The 16862-nt window shown below is 49.4% G+C and overlaps 1 protein-coding gene across 1 annotated transcript; it reads left to right on the top strand.

The window, feature by feature from the left end:
- Positions 1-10943: 10943 nt before the first annotated feature.
- N7539_003724 (uncharacterized protein) lies at positions 10944-11624 on the top strand (the record flags this gene model as incomplete). The annotated part of the gene is made up of 1 exon (XM_056933326.1): positions 10944-11624. One exon carries the CDS (start codon positions 10944-10946, stop codon positions 11622-11624), a length of 681 nt encoding a protein of 226 aa, XP_056790867.1.
- Between the last annotated feature and the right edge of the window lie 5238 nt (positions 11625-16862).

Here is a 16862-nt window from a genome sequence, read left to right as displayed (position 1 = left end):
ACCTTATATGGATTTTTATTCCATGGAGCTACTGCATATTGATCAACTCAGAACGCGGATTCCAGTCGTTCTCTCGCTCCTAATTGGGGAAGTCAATTCTTGATTCAAACGATATTCCAGCCTGATCTGGCCCGACAAGCCCTACTCGTCTACTGACCGCTCCTCCCACTTGCGCTGGGGTTGATCTCATGCGCTGGTGGTCCTGTGCGCTGGTCACTTTTGGTCCGGACGTGAATCAATGCAGGTAGAGTCCAGTCATGAAGACCTCGGAAATACGTGCAAGTCCTGAATATCAGCCTAAGGAGGTGATGGGAGTATTCTGTCGCCGCTTGCACCTGAATATATCTGGGATAAGGAAAGTCAAGAGTTTTACAACGGGCTGCAGTAGCGTCTAGTACCTATACTTAGTGTGGAGATCCTAGTTTTAACTTGAACCTAGCAAATGAAGGAATTTATTAAGTCGGGGGTGTCGGCACGAGTTCAGCGGGACTTCAGCCCGTAGATCTGATCTGCTTGCAATTTGCATGAATGACTCGGTCGAGGACGGCAGCGCTTTCTCAATGGATGGTAGTCTCGGCCCTGGAAGTAGAACCGAAATCTGGCTAAAGTGGCTCGGTTGAGAAGTCAACTAATGAAGGTGAAAAATCGTATAGTCGAAGTTGACGTAGCTGTGTGATTCACGACTCGAGGATCAGAACCGATTACAAATGGCCAGTAAGTACGATGAAGTAAGGTCGATGCCGACATAATTCCACGGACTCATTACCAGCAAGTAGAGGAGCTCGCAGCCTATCTGCGATCGGAAAATTGACTCGACGGAGACTAGATTCGAGCGAATGAAGGCCAAAGATAACGTGATCAAATAGATGCTCGACTGTGTTTCCCCATCAAATCACCACCAAGAGTATTCTGATGAGAGAAAGAGCCTTTTAAATCTACTGGTTGCGTTTCACAGGGTTTGTGCTGCAGTGGCAGCGACTGATATCCTCCGATCGCGAGTTTTCTCGCTGATTGAAGGGAGACACATAGGTCCAGAACCTCCCGAGCGTGAAGATCTATTTTGGTGCTGACTCTCATCTCCTGTGTCTCTATGTCAGAAACTTACTCCCTGTCATGTTTTGATGACTGAGACGTGTCATTGGATAGGTCGCTCGGGGTCTCGAGGGCATGTCGATGGTCAAAGGTCCCTATTTGATATTTCAAGACACTGGTCCTTGAGACTCGCCTACCTCTTCTCCAGTGAAGGAGAAGAGCTGGAGAGGTCTTGAGTCTGGCCAACATGCACGCAGGTGGCAGTGCTTTCCGGATTCAGAGAAAAGACAAAATCGACAAGCTCAAGGTCTGGCCTAGATAGAGCAATAAGAGTTTTTAGATCAGGCCCATCTAGACTTACCCGATCATGCGAAAAGCTGGTTTCCCACCTGTGTCTCTCCATTTGGTGAACGTGCAGATTGTTTGAAAAGGTCCGAGAGTCCAGTGCGGTCCTGCCTTTGAGATTCTCATAGTTCATTTGACGCGTCGACCTCGTCCTCGGAAAGCTACCCCTCCCTCTTTCCGCCTCTCCAGTGTCTCTCCTTTCATGCATAGACGCGTGTACACAGTACACACACAGCTCAAGGGAGGAGAGTCAAGGCATCAAAAACGGAGGGTTGAACCCTCCACGGTCCATGCGACGGCCAGATGATAGGATATGCAGCGTCGTACTTTTCACAATTGATCTCAGATCTTGGAGATCTTCATCCAAACCCCGACCAAGATGCAGCACCGCAGTGCCGCCGTGACAAGCACGATCCCTTTCTTCCCATCGCAGTCGACAAGCGCAGATCGATCTTCCCTTTCCGCGCAGAACCCGCGATGACTTTTCGACTGCGGATTCGCGGTGAAGGGTTGGGATAGTCACCGATCAGTGCCCGTGCGGCGAGACCGCGGAGTCGGTTCCGGAAGGGTTCCAGACTCCCAGGGTGAACCATGCAGCATTGGGGGTGGGGGGCCTTTTGCAACCTGGTAGATGGCAGATGGTAGATGGAGTAATCATCAGTCTGACCTCGTTCTCGTTCGAGAAAGGGTACTTTCGTGGTCGGCTTGTTCCTGTCAACGTTGTTGTGGCTTTTTCCTGTTGCCGTTGCCAAATTCCCCTGCTATCAAGGATGTAAGCTATAGTATGTCCAGGTGCTCCAGATTCTAGTGCGTACACATGCCTTGAAAGACTGGAGCAAAGATCTCCCTGTCCAAAAGCGGGGGAACGGATCTCAGTCGATATTCATGTCACATTCAACGACCAGTGCAGTGGTCCATTGTGGACCCCGGCATTGATGTACCCAAATCCATATTCAGCTGATAAAGTTCATCCGACCAGCCGGGGCCTCCGTCCGATCGCCTTCCCAACGGGGAGGGCAATAGCTCTCCACGTAATGGGTACAGTACGATGGCGCAAACGCAGCCATTTATGGAATCTGGCAATGATTTGTCGGTTGACTCCGAGTTCAGAAACAGAATTCGAGAGGCGTGCTACCATTCCCTGTCGATTGTATCGATGATTGGCGAAGACAGAACTGCAAGGCTGATCGATGGAATCGATCAGAGGTCAAATGAATCGTCCGCTATTATGGTCGGATCAGTGGCTGGAGTGGCGTGGAGAATGAAGCATCAAATGCCTTGAAAAAACAGTACGAGTGTATGCGTCTGGCATCTCAACAAATCAAAAGACCCGATCGGGCAGCGATCATGTTTGCTTGGACGGTGGCAACTGCATATCTTCCCCGGATCGCTGCCCCGGACTCGACAAAAGGTCCAGGGGCGGTGGCTCACAGCTGTCGAGGTGGCGGTGACCACAACAATAACATGAGCGCTCGGTTCAATCTGGCGATAGAGTGGAGCTACAGCGTAGCCTGTCTCCATACTTTTCGTGTAGATACTGCAGAGCTCAGGTGGAGATGCTGCATCTTCTTTGTGGCTTGATATTCATGACTCGGATTCGAGCCCCCTTTCGTCTGTGATGGGCAGAGACTGCACTGGAGGATAGAGGGAAACACAGAGTCATAGCCTCCTTCCTGCGACCGATTCGATGCATGATGCGTGCGATGCATGCCTCCTCTGGACTCCAAAGTACGAGGAATGGATCGAAAAGGTGCTTTTCCCTCCAGTTCATCAGTCAATGCTACCGTACCAGCACCAGCGTCAGCGCCATCGCCGGGGAACGAGATCCCCGGAGGTGTAAGGTTGTATGGGGGGAATGGTGTCCTTGCTTCTTCATCTGCTGGACCGAGACAGATCGGATATGGAATATGCAGCTGCGGATGTGGGAAAAGGATCCGGTTGACTTTGGAGCTGGAACTGGAGCTGGAGTGGATGTTGGATGGGTCTCCCGTCTCCCAGAGCCAAGGGAATGGGGTCAAGGGAGGGAACTTTTGGCACTTCCGAGTGGACCTGGCCGCCCAGCATCGTCATCACTTTAATTGCCCATTTGTGATGATCATCACCATCGGATTGAGGAGCTTTACATTCCGCGCGGGAGAATAACTTCACTATCTGACCAATAGTAGTCTGGAGGATTTCCTGCAAAATGGGTGTGTTTACTCAGCATTGTTGACCTTGTGATGATCTTCACGGCTCATTGCACAAGTACCCCAGTATGTGAGCTGATGAGAAGCTCCGTCAAAGTCAAAGATGACTGCCTCGAAGTGTGCAAAGTACATATGGCTTCCGACAAAATACCCAGACTGCGTACCAATGCGTACATGGACCGAGATATTTCCACAAAGTTGCTGGATCATCTTGATCGGTGTTTTCTGATTTCTTTCTTGAGACATTCATAGAAAGAGAGCCTCGGTCTAATGGCACCAGGATCTGTCTCAGGATGCCTAGTGACTCCTGGATCCTATCATCCTACTGCTTTTGCAGAGAGCTGACCTTTCTTCCGAAACTACTCAAGGCAGTGCTGCGACGTCGTGACTCCTACTACAGCAGAGTCCTAACGCCCCTAGAACAGGTCCACGTCTTTTCATGAGTAATTGAGAAAAGCTTCGAGACCTCACAGCTCCACCCCCTTACCCTTAACGTGGGAGCTGGGCAAAGTGGTCGATTCTCCCAACCGCAGTCATCAAATACTCAAATTCGACGTTCCTTCGGGGATCCACTCTCAAGTCTTCCTATAGTTCCTACCTAATGGAATGGGTTCCTGAACCTCATTAGGCACAGTACTTTAGGCCGTAAACCCACCCAGGATCCAGGTAATAGGAACTGGTCTCAAAGTGAAAAGTGAGACATGTTCAAGAGAGTTCTCCATAAGAGGGTCATGAAGAACACGTACTCAGGAGAGGTTTCAAAAATCTCAGGCGACAGACACCTCTAGTCATCCTGCAAAGGCGACTGACTAAGGTTATGATTCATAACACGGATGAAACTGTTGGAAACCCCGAGCCGCGGCCCGTCCCCAGCTCCCCGAACCAAAGGATGCGATGGGAACCATGACGACGATGACGATGAGCTTAGCAGTCTTTCCAAAGCAGTCGCAACCCCCAATGATAAGGATCCACCCTTGGAAATTGGGTGGAAGCCCAAGAGCCCAAATTTCCCCAGACACCTGCCGCATTGGATCAGCCGAAGGATGGGGGAGTTCGGACGCTAAACATAAAGGATGGTTTCATCTTCTTTTAAGAGGGCCTAGTCCAGTCCAGCCCAGCCAGTTCAAGCCTCGTCAACCTTGGAATGGATCAGTTGCCGGAGTCGGGAAAGTACCTGCACCAGTGCACACACTTCTTACAGTGTACAGTTGTACACTGATACAATGTAGATGGAAAATCTAGGTTCTCATGTGTATCGCTTGGGTAATGTGATGCGTTTCCGGGACGCCGAGATTGTCGTGAGTTTGCATGGATACATCTACCTAAGTACGCCGTCAAGTAAAGTGCAGGTTGTATACTTCATGGCTGCTAGTAAGAGATGCCACATGAGGTCGCGATTGCCGCAATAGTACCCCTACGAGTGTTCGATTGGTGAGATGATAAGACCCCATTAAACTGTCCGCGGTGTCCACATCAAGGTACACCTATCTTTTGCGAACCATGATGCATTGTCTATACTCTATCCTCTATACCTAGTCATGCAGAATCAGCTGCATACAATCATGTCCCCGAGGGATAGGAGCACTGACCGAATCAAAGATCACAAATCCCCTTGGAGCCAAATCCTTCTCTGCATTGAGTCTCACGCCGCCACTGTATGTTTGTATTGATGTGTCTGCCCGCCTTCACGGCCAAGCAAGACGCCCGAGAAAGGGGAGCGACCCCGACTCCCAGGTCCGAAGCTTCTAGGGCCTCCGCAGGAATGGCTCGCTCCACTTTGGCGCCGGGGAAGAAGACAAGAAGTTGCCGTCGGGTAAGGGGGCGCAGGAAGCTGTGGTGAGGGATGTGCCAGTGTGGAGATCAGTCGAGCGCCACTACGACATTACTCCGTATCCACCAAGAGCCTAGGGCTGACAGCTACTGGGAGAGGCGTGAATCTGTACCTGATTGAGCAGCAAAGGTCCGGCGAGGGGTCAGATTCCTGAGACGGGGAGAGAATGGATGCATATGCGGTCATATGTGTGTATACTGTATAGACATGCATTCATAGATTGTGTGTTGGATCGGGTTACGGGGAACAGCATACCTACTTGAGTACAGGGATTCTGATGCAGTAGTCAGTCCCCAGAGATGGTCATATCGCGCTGATGCACTCTGTGGTTGTGGAATTTTAGGAAAGTTGCGACCGTGTTGAAACGGTCCGAGGAAAGACGAGCCCACCAAGTCGTCATCGCGGAATCGCGGAATCGCTGAGTAGACGTATGCTTCTGGTGCGACATTCAGAGGGTCGCTTCAATGGAGAAGTGTCTCCTCATGAATCACTTTCCTTTCCCCGGTTCCAAACACGTTGACCTTTCGGTTCACGCGATCAAAGAATGAACTCTAGATCTTTAGCTTCCAAATCTTTTGACAGAGTCGAGGTTCTTTGTTTCAAACGGACAGACCTGACTCGGGCCGGACTCCGTCCCCGTCTAGACTCTCCGGGACTTTGGTCACCTGTCGATGGAGGAGGAGTGTCTAGAACTCTAGATCACCTCCGGCTCTCCTTGCCCCCTGAAAGAACACTAGAAAGGAGACCGTTGCAAACTGCCCATTTGCCGACAATCCCTGCTCCTCCAGAAATGAGTCCGACCAACCACGAATCTCACCTTCTTCACCAGCGAAAAAGAAAAGAGGGTGCGACCAGCCAATCATACTATCTCCTCTGAGCATCTCTCGCTCTGGAAATAGACTGATTCGTGCCAATAAGGTGTGGAGGAGACTACTTACAGCATTGTACTCGTCACTTTGTTGCATAAGTGCATATGCTAGTTGCCGCAGAATCAGCTGGATCACCATTTAGCCGGGGTCAAATCTACAGTAGATGGGCTGAGAAGGGTCCTTCCGATTTGTTTCCATGATCCCTACCGCATTCTGATCCGCGACCTGGGGTGGCTTCAAGGTGGGGAACTGGTCATTCTCACCAAGGGGAACGTATCAGGGTCATACAGTAGAAGGTAGATGGCTTGCATTTTGAGACAGCAGTGTTTGGCGAGTGGATGAAGAGCAACTGACCCCAGTGATGTATGCATGATGGAGGACTAGGCATTACTCAGACTCGACCGATCGGTATATTGTACGTGGGCTATATAGACTACTAGACTACTAGACTACTAGACTACTAGACTACTAGACAGTATACAGTAGACACTATATAGCTACAACATCCTCATAGTGCATACTCGGTGCTGTGGTTTCGAAACAAAGTTGGAATTGCTCCCCACGCGTCTCAACCTTACCTATCCAAACGCACTCGCTCCGTCGCTCCAATACCCGAATATTAAACGAGCGCGTGGCGGTCATGGATCAGCTCTAGCTGTAACTTGCTCTGATCTACATCTCAATAGACCGCTAATCAAGATCGGCTACAACACGTTGTAGTAAGAGTCTAGTCAGAAGTCAAGGTACACTCTACACTCGACAGTCTACCTTAAACCCTACACTTGGTTAGTACCAATGTACACTTGTCCAGTGCTACCAGGCTATTCTCCCGGTTAATTCCTTTGGTCCAAACGTCCCATTTCCTCCGCCTCCACAATCCTTCAAGGTGGAGACTGGAGACTTCTCAAAGACGGGGAAGTGTCCGTTGCGACGAACCGTTGTGCGACCGCCCTTGCCTGAAGAAGCAGTTGGTTTTGGGATCCTGATTCGAGGCTGATTTGTTTTGCTACTGTTTCTTTGTTCTGACTATTTCTCCTCCAATCCGCGATTGAGTCTCTGGTGATAGGGGAAGTTGTGATTGGCTTAATCACCACCACCACCACTGCTACTACAGGAGTCCTTTTCCTCTCTTCCAGCAATTGATTCAGGACCATCTCTCTTTTGGGTCACATTCCTTTTGGGGCCGAGGCTCCCTCCTGAGCTCATGGCGGATCTTGGCGGAGTGGACGGATGATTCCCTCTCTGGAGACGGGACCCGACCGGACGTGCTGGTCCTCTTCTGGGGACCTGACCTGGTGCCGTGTACTTTTTGAGGGTGGAATACTCATATGTGGCTTTGATGGGAGTTGAACAGAGCTGCTGTGGCACGGGTTAGGAAACGAGATGGGTTCGGTTGGAAGAATTCGGGTATACACATGGGAGTGGGACAGTACAGCCTATCGAGAGGGCAAAGGTACATCCCATACGTACTATGAGGCTATAGGCAATTTGTTAAGCAACCGAGTACAAGGCAATGTACCGTATACTTTGTGGTCTGTACGCGTATCTTGTAGTTACTATGTAGTTTGTACCTCCTGATTGTGCTTCTCCTCTACCGCTTGTCAGAATCATGACGTGGAACATGGAAGCTTCTTTCATTACCAAGTTTCGGACAAAGCAGTCCTCAGTCCTCAGTCCTGACTGTACTACGTTATCGCCTCGACTGGAACCCGGAACATCAATATACTTTCACAAGCTTCACCAGCTCCGAGTCAGAGTAGCCTCGCTATGAGAATCTCTGTAATCGCTGAATCTCATATGCTCTCCCGACTCTTCCTGCCGAGCTGTGGGTGAGTTCGGACAGAGTTGGACCGCGGCAAAGATTCGTTCCGCTGATGCGGGAGCGCGTCTGGAGCCTTTTTGTTTTTTTTTTTTCGCCTCCAGGTTGAGCGCCTCATCGGAGAGTGGTGGAGCCGCGGGGGAGGTGGACCGAACTGCCTCGGCTGTGAATGATCACAATCTAATCATCTATTGATTTTGTTTGCCATCCAAAGGAGATAGATCGAAGCTGGGTGTGGAGGAGCAGATGATCAACGATTGAAATCAGACATCAAAGAATGGTGATCATTAGCTCCGTTTGACCAGGATGTCTGGATCCTCACAAGACGCGAGCCTATTTGGCCATGGGCTATCGACTGGACGGGTTGAGTACATCGATCCATTCATCGATCCCAGACGTGAACGACAAGGGTTTGCTGGACTTTGTTGACCGCCGAGTACGTGATGATTGTACAAAGTACATGTTCTGGCCGCCACTGTGGTCGATCATCTCTTACCGATCAAATGTTCCGGGTACTTTCGAGTGTCCATCCTCCTCCTCCATCCCCCCTTGAACCCCCGACCTCGTATGCTCGCACTGCGCTGCACTGTGCTGCACTGCAGCCCTTCCCGCGATATCATGCATCTGAGAGGGCGGTGACCATACCGTCTTCAGTGGGAGGGGGTTGTGGACCACCTCTGTACAGGGTCAAGACTCAATTGGGTCAACATCGAGATGCTGTGTCTGTCGATTGTTATCGTGGCGGGGAAAGGATGCATTCCACGCATTCCGACCAGACGTAGTACGTTGAATTGTCCTCCCGGGAACCCTGTCTGTGGACAGATCCTTTCGCACAGATTGATGTGAAACTCCATCCAAGCATATCTACATTCTACTGTACACCGCAATCGTTTCGTCTGCACTCTGTGTTCCCACCGGATCACCACATGCATCCGCGCTGCAGCTCATGTCGGGGAACGAACGGGCGATGGGGATCGTATCCTCGGGCTTTCGAGATTTAGAAGCCACAGGTTGACATGGAGTATATACTATATACTGTATACTGATTATCTGACATTTGGGTTGATCTGGCTTGTTTTGATGGTGACAAGTACTTCGTAACTTTCAAGCTACCGGGCACTGGGCAGTGGGCACTGTACTTATGTAAACAAACAAACTACAGACTTGCCGATACGTTGGCTCTAACAAACAAACAATCATCAAAAATGAAAACGGGGCAACCCAAAGAATCCCGACCCTGGATGTCGCTGCCCCAAACTTTGGGTAAGTATCTAACCTATGGACTTTCATTTGAAATGGAAATGGAAATGCCTTGCTTCTGATTTCTCTGTATGTCACTGGGGTAAACTACTTCTCAGTACTCATAGATGGAGAATCAGATGTAGATGGAACAACACTCTTTCGACCGACTACCACCAACCAGCCTCGAGTGTCCCTTTCTTTGATCAAAAGTACTCGATATTTTGAGAATGGAATCATCCCCTCGAGAAACCTCAGATTCCCTGCGTTTGGATCAGCATTCATGTGTCTCCAGACAATCCGATCCGATCTTCCCCGCGGACCAGCATTTGGCGGACCCAGGAATCCGACACATCAACGTTTGTAGGCATTCCGCCCGGGGAAAAATCGACGGATCGACTTGTCAGAAGTATCTCTAACCGTCCTTTTGTTCTTTGTTCTGCTCTCCGATGACGAGGGCTGGGCTTTCCCGTTCTGATGGGGAACTTTGTTCCTGTGATTTGTATCATTGTGATTCAAATCATTTTCCATCACCACAGGCTTTGAGCTCGCGAGCTCCCGAGCTCTCATTATCGCTGAGTCACTTCGGACTTTTGTATGAGACGCGGAGAGTAGCCAATCTCTCGAGCCAGTTGCTTCACGTTAGATGACTGATCGTCCGCCTCACTGCAGGGAGTCCACATCCGCCCGACGAAGCATTTTCTGACGAATTCTGAAATTCCGAATTAATGATGGCGGCGTGTGGCTGACTCGAGCTCGGCCTAAAGGGGGAAAAAATGGAAACCCATCAAAATCCACCAACAGGCCCCGGGAAAAGAAGGAGAAGGGAGTGGGAAATCCAACGCTGAAAAAGAAAGAATAAGTGCAGCAATCACAAATGAAAACAGAAACCAGGATTTCGGTTGCTAAGTCAGAGTACGGTGCTGCTGTGCTTCCCAACTCAGTCCTGAATCACAACTTTGTGGTGAGTAGTGAGTACCTACAGAGTAGTACTGTCGTATGGATTATGGAAGGATGAGGGAAGACGAGAACCACAGCTCTTTCCGGGTGATTCCTTAATATTTCTTAAATTTCGAATTATCTTGGCCGAGGATGTCCCATTCGGGATTGTTGATTATTTGGATTCTCCATTTTCGGGGGCCGCATTTATGGGAATTTCCATTTGGGCGTGTCTTAGTCTCCCCGACGGGTACTGCAAGGGTTACGGCGGCAGTCTAGAAGGTCTTCCCCCGGCTGGGGCAGCTGGAGATGCCACACCGTCTTTGAGATGGTGGCCGAGATTTTCATTTATTCTCGTCGACTCATCCACTGCCTTCCAGACTTCCTTTTCTACCTGTCATCTCCAACCTTCAACTCGCAACACACTCTTCCCACGCCGTCGGTTTCTTCAGGAAAGCAACCTACATCATCATCTTTAAATCCGCCATCTGCTCCACTTGACAACCACCGCCATACTCATCCTCCACACGCACATCGAATTTGGTGCTCACCTCTCCAACCTTCTACTTTCACGTCAACCAACCATCTGCATCTCTCTCTCTCTCTCTCTCCCACCTTCCACCATCGACACCTCACAGTCATCACGCTTCATCATCACCACCAGCAGCACAACCATCGCCATCATGGTTCCTATCCAGTCGCGCATCCGCGACATGGCCTTGGCCAAGTCCAGCACCGTGGCTCCTGTGGCCAGCACCGACCCAGCCCAAGTGACCTTCACCTGGAGTGGCAGCTCCTTTGAATGCTCTCCTCTCTCTAACCCATCTGCGCCCCCTCCCACCCCGACCAACTCACTGCTCGATATCCACCCCCGCAAGTCCTCCTTCTCCAGTGAATATGGTCTCGATGCCGCCTGCGCGTTCCCCTCGTGGCCTCAGCGTCCGTCGCTTTCCACCGGCCAGTCCCAGGACTCCTACTGCAGCGCCTATCTTTCCGACGAAGACCTTCTGTGGATGCCCGAGAACGCCGGCACAGAGCCTCCCGAGTTGACCGAGGAGACTCCAAAGGCAAAGACCAAGGGATCGTCCATGACCACCGAGCAGCAGTTGGCCCGTATGCGCGCGGCCGCCGAGGAAGAAGACCGACGTCGCTTCCTGGCCAAGGTCGAGGCTCATGCTCGTGCCACTCAGGCCCTTCGCCATTCCAAGCAGTTGGCTGCTGGTACTACTACTACTACCACTGCCTCCACCACTGCTACCTCTGATCAAGACCACACCCCCAAGCGTCGCAAGCGTCGAGTGGTTCCAACCCCCAAGCGTCGCGCTCACTCTTCATCAGCCAAGATGACCAGTGTTGCGCACTAAGCACCCCGCCGAGTGTTGACTATCTTGGCGTGGCGCGGGCGCTTCTCCGAAGACTTACGACTACTACTTTGATGACTCTTCTTCGCTTCTTTGCCGTGGCCCGTCCAACGAGCTATCGGTATCTTGTCTTCTTCCTCTATGGATTTGTCTCCTGGTTATTGCTCTCTGCCTTATTATTTTGACCACGGTCACACCTTTTGCACGATACCCTTCCATTTCCTTTTTTTTTTCCCCTTCCCCTTCCCCCCCCACTTTCCGACCTTCTCTATTGCGCGGAATCATGCGCGGTTGACCAGCCCTGGGTACCACCGATTTACCCGTGTTGACCCGGGGGTCTGGCCCCCATCAGGCCGGGAACCTCCCAGGCTACCGCGGAGGTCCACCCTGAGCTGCCGATCCTGCGCTCGCATCCGCCCATTTTTCCGCCCACCCACAACCCGGCCAGGCCCTCTCAGCCTCGCCTGAGTCCACTCCGCAAAATGGCCCAAAATCGTCCGACGGACTTATCTTATCGCGGGACCACGATCGGAGCATATTTCTCCCCCCCCCCAACATGCACCGTCACCCGTGGGAGAGCATGTGAGCGGAGCACGATGGCTGCTCACCCCCGCGCTTACCTAATTTCTCGACGCTGTCGGCGCTTCTCGAAATCCTCACAGGCTCCTCCCGTGTTGATCCTCAGTGCCCAAGTTCCCACTCCTCGGACACCCGTTCTCCTATCCATCTTCACCGCTGGTTGATCATGAGTCTGGTCCTGACTCATCCTCCGTACTGTTTCCCTTACCAACATCGGGGGGACTTTCGTATCCATTCTCGTCCTTGCTTTTCCCAGCGTCAGCGTGTATCCTTGATTTTCTTTTTACTTTTGAATTTCTTAATGACCCTGCTTAATGATGTGCTGCATTATCTATGGACTGAGCAAGTGTTCTTTCCCCTGCATTCCTATCTGGCCCCGGTGTTGGTTTCGTTCCGACTTTTTGTCTCGTTCACTATGATACCTCTTGATCCTATGCTCTTTTTTTTTACCTCCACTGTTAGCGCTGTACCCATCGATACCCATTCTTATTGATTAGCTACTAAGTTGGTATGCTAGTATGTGTTTTTCTTTTATCACTACGGCAGTATCTCATTGAGAGACATGATGAATTTAATTATTCAAATCATCTTCTATCTTTCCGCTTTGTATTCTATACATCATTCACACTGGAGTACTATACATACCAGACAACATGGGTATATACATGAAGGATCTGTTGTAATTATCTTGTCTAGTCCTCCTGCCTTCATCAAATACTGTTACCTTTATGGAATCACCACAACGGCTGCATCCTAAACGCCGGTCGCTTGATCCTTTACTTCTTCCCACTCGGCCGGGTGAGATTTCAATTATGACCACTTCCGCGCACTGCGCTATCAAACTACTATTATCACTCGATGCGTCGATAATCTGTGCTCTGCCTGCTCTCTCTCTTTCTCTCTAGATCTCCGACTCGGAATCAACACCATCATGTAATCTGTGATAACCAGGCCCCCATGTCCACGGTCACATCCTTCACTCAAGCCCAACAACTAACACAAAACGCCAGAAGCACCTAACGTCTAGTGTCCAGTGTCCACAGTCCACAGCACCATACCATGTACATACACACACACTCTCTCTCTCACCTACAAAATCTTTGCCAGGGAGCCCACAAGCCCACACGCCACCATCCTGCACAGAGTTGGGGCCTTCCCTGCACTGTACATCCCGCGATTCGCGATCCGTCATCCGTCATCCGTCATCCAGCATCCCTCCAGCACCCGTCATGCCCACACCCATCCCACCAAGCGCCTCGTGGGCGCGGCCCCCTCCTCCTGCTCTCCTCCCGAGTGTCGGTGTGAGTTGGCCGTTCTCATCTCGTGCTATTTCTCAGATAGGCGTTTGATTTAATGGTTTGTGGGATTTCTTATTGGGCATCAGAAACGGGGGTCGTTCCCTTTATGTTCTGGGCCTTTGCTGGATCTTGAGAATTTGATGGAGGGTAGGGATAAGGTCTTTGTGTATCTCTTGTTTTCTTGTTTCTCTTTGTTCTTCGGATGTTTGGTGGGTAGGTTTTTGCGATCGGGGAGGGTCCAGAGGGCTAGATTATTTCTTAGATTTCTAGATTCAGGTCTATCTGCGGGTATTGTGGACTCGTGGGGGGGGGACTACTTCTAGTCTTCTACTATACTAGTGTACAAAGTTCTTTGTAAAAAAATCTTTTTTTTTCCTTTGCATAGGGGTTGAATATTTTGGTGTCGTTTTCTTTTTAATCATTTCTTTGATTGTTTAGGTGATAGCACTCCCGTCTGATACAGAAGTTATTCATCATCGTTGTGAAGACCTATCTTCGTCCATAGATCCGAAAGGATACTACTACGCGGTGCTGACGACGTGTCTTTTCAAAGTTCCATCTTTCAACCTCGGTTTACGAAATTGTAAAAAGGCATGCCAATCTGATCAACACACGTGAAGCACGATTTCCAAGCACACGATCTATGTATATGCCTTGATATGTATGCTTAAAGGTCAGAAATTGATCAATCATCAAATTGAAATGTCGATCGGGTCAGGTCATCATGATAAACTACCGTTACAATAATCTTTCATTCCGAGAGAACGTGTCTACCAGACACCGCGCTCCACGCTCAAGGCGCGCTTGTACGATGCACATCCATGTTCATCACTATATTACAGTGATGAAAAGCTACTACCTATGGACAATTACCTAAAGATGAGCTTCCACTAGCTTCTAGACTTAAAAGTCATGTGCCATATACTAATATGTGTTGTGGCTGTTTAACAGATGATCTCGCCTAGAAATATGACAAGATGATACATTTGTTATACCTCCCTATCTTACACATAAAAACAGCTCATGTAGTCTGGATATCTTTGAGCCTCCCGGGTACCCCTATATCATATAGCAGTCTTGAGGCTATGGACCCGCCAGTACGATACTTCCAATTATACTATAAGTTACTGCGTATGTGCGCGGCGGACGGTTGGCCTGACAGATGGATACCACACCACACTGCTACAACGGTAAGATTGTGGATCTTTCTGGGTACCTAGGTAGGTAGGAATCGGAGTATATCCACGAGACATGGAGGGAATACGTAGAGCTTATCTGGCAAATGCATGTTTTGTCGGTCGAGAGTCGGGGATGGAGGGAGAGCGTGGAGTCCTCTCCTTTGATGGGAGATCCGAGGTCGTAGCTTATTTATGTGAGTTTGAAGCTATATCTACCTGATTTGTAGATTGAAGGTATTTCCGGTGTGATTTTTCGCTACTACATATGAGAGTCGGATAATGAAGGTATGTAAGGCAGACATAGGTATGAGATTTTCTATGTATATACGAAGCCCAAGGTTATGATCCTGTGACCTATTTACTTTGATGCAAAGCCCTAGGTTAGAGTTAGTATCTTCATGGTGCTGTTTACGTAATTGTTACTAGATACTGATAGAGATAATAAGTAGGTGTTTAGTATCTTCATAGTCATAAGTAGAAGTAATGAACACCATACTTCTTATATTGTGGGGCAAGAACCCGAAAGGTACCACCTACTAGGTAACTAGTAGTCAGTAGATACCTACCTACAGTACTATATGAGCTTAAACCATCATATACCTAGTCGTACCCACGCTTTCCTGCTTTATTCCGAGGGACCTAGCCACTTCAGCTTTGATGGCAGGACTACTACGTGGAGTAGCAGCAGCAGCAGCAGTAGTAACAACTAGGTAGGTGTCACCTATCTCACTCTGAGCCATCATCCTCACTACAAGTCCAGTTAATTCAACAGCCTTTACTCATCAAGAGGAATCCAATAGCAGACCAAGTACATAGTAGGCACCAGGCAACGTATGCTGATTCCAGGCGGGTCTCAAAACGGATTGACGGAGCAAGGTCAGCCTTGTCCCACAAAATTGATTATGAACCAGGATTCCCTAGCCGGCGAGCACGAGACCGAGGAGGCATGGAACTGAAAGAATGAAGCTTGCTACAAATTTTGGATGTGACGCACTATTAAAAAATATGTAAGTCGTAAGGTACTAGTAGGACTAGGCTACTATCACTATGCTTCAGGTGTGAGATCCAACTGGAGGAAATCGATCGAGTCACCAACGCCGCGTAATCTGCGTGTCACGGGTTCATTACTACCAACATATGTACACATGTACAGTTTGTACACTATGATAGGACACGAACGCACCATACCGAATCAACACAAATGGGCAGTTTCAATATTTTTTTTTATCTCCTTATCTCCACACGCGCTCCAATCCAAATCACTGGGTACCACTGCAGATCCGACGCTATAGTACACGATGCAATGTATAAGAGAGGAGGGGAGAAAGAGTGGGGGGAGGGGCAAAAGAAAACAAGAAGAGGAGAAAGAGGAACGCCTCACCTTTCTCTCTACACCATCAGTACATCCCACTTCCAACGCCATCGCAATAAATTCTGCACCATTTTTAGTGGAACATGCCTCGAAGCGGCCATGTCACGGAAAAGTAGAGCTGAATAGTCGGTGAAACGGACAAAAGTCCCGCCACTTTCGGCCAGCAGGTTGTCAATCATTATGACTACTCGCTAGGTACACACTTATATACACATTTGCGGTAGTAATCGCCAGTCGAAACGGGTTGCTCATGTATGTACTGCTGTTGTACACATGCATAGTGCATACTGTAGTGCGAGTACTAATTAGGTGCATGTTCCAGTTTCCGCCTAACCTCTCAGCCTCGAACTTTGACCCTGCAGATAGAGAGGGCTGCAATTCCTCTTTATGGATTGATGGAGCTTTGAAATACAAAAACAAAGAAATACCTGTGAGATGTCGAGCCCACGTGCATAGCATCTGGCTGAAGAAGGGATGACTCATAGCGCGATGTGAACGAAAAATCCTTTAAGGTTAGAAAACCTCCCAAAAGAAATTAAAAGAAAAGCAAAGAAAGAGGTGCAGAACGGGGCCCCGATACTTACAAGTGTGCTTTAGTGCCGTGTCAGATCTTTTCAAGTCGCATCCTGCGCTATACGTGGGGTCTGGATAAATGCAGCCATCTCGGTTAATTAGATTTCGATGTTCGAGAAAATACTATTCAATGCGCGATATCTCGAAGATCGAAGCCACGAGGGTTCTGGTGCCGATATCACGAAACTCATGAAGCCGACTTAGGCTGATGTTTGATTAGTGATCTGTTCTTTCTTTTTGT

The sequence above is a fragment of the Penicillium diatomitis genome (assembly GCF_028827545.1).
Source record: "Penicillium diatomitis strain IBT 30728 chromosome Unknown utg000004l_segment0_segment0, whole genome shotgun sequence".
Taxonomy (NCBI): Eukaryota; Fungi; Ascomycota; class Eurotiomycetes; order Eurotiales; family Aspergillaceae; genus Penicillium; species Penicillium diatomitis.
This window is presented reverse-complemented; position numbering and strand designations above follow the sequence as displayed.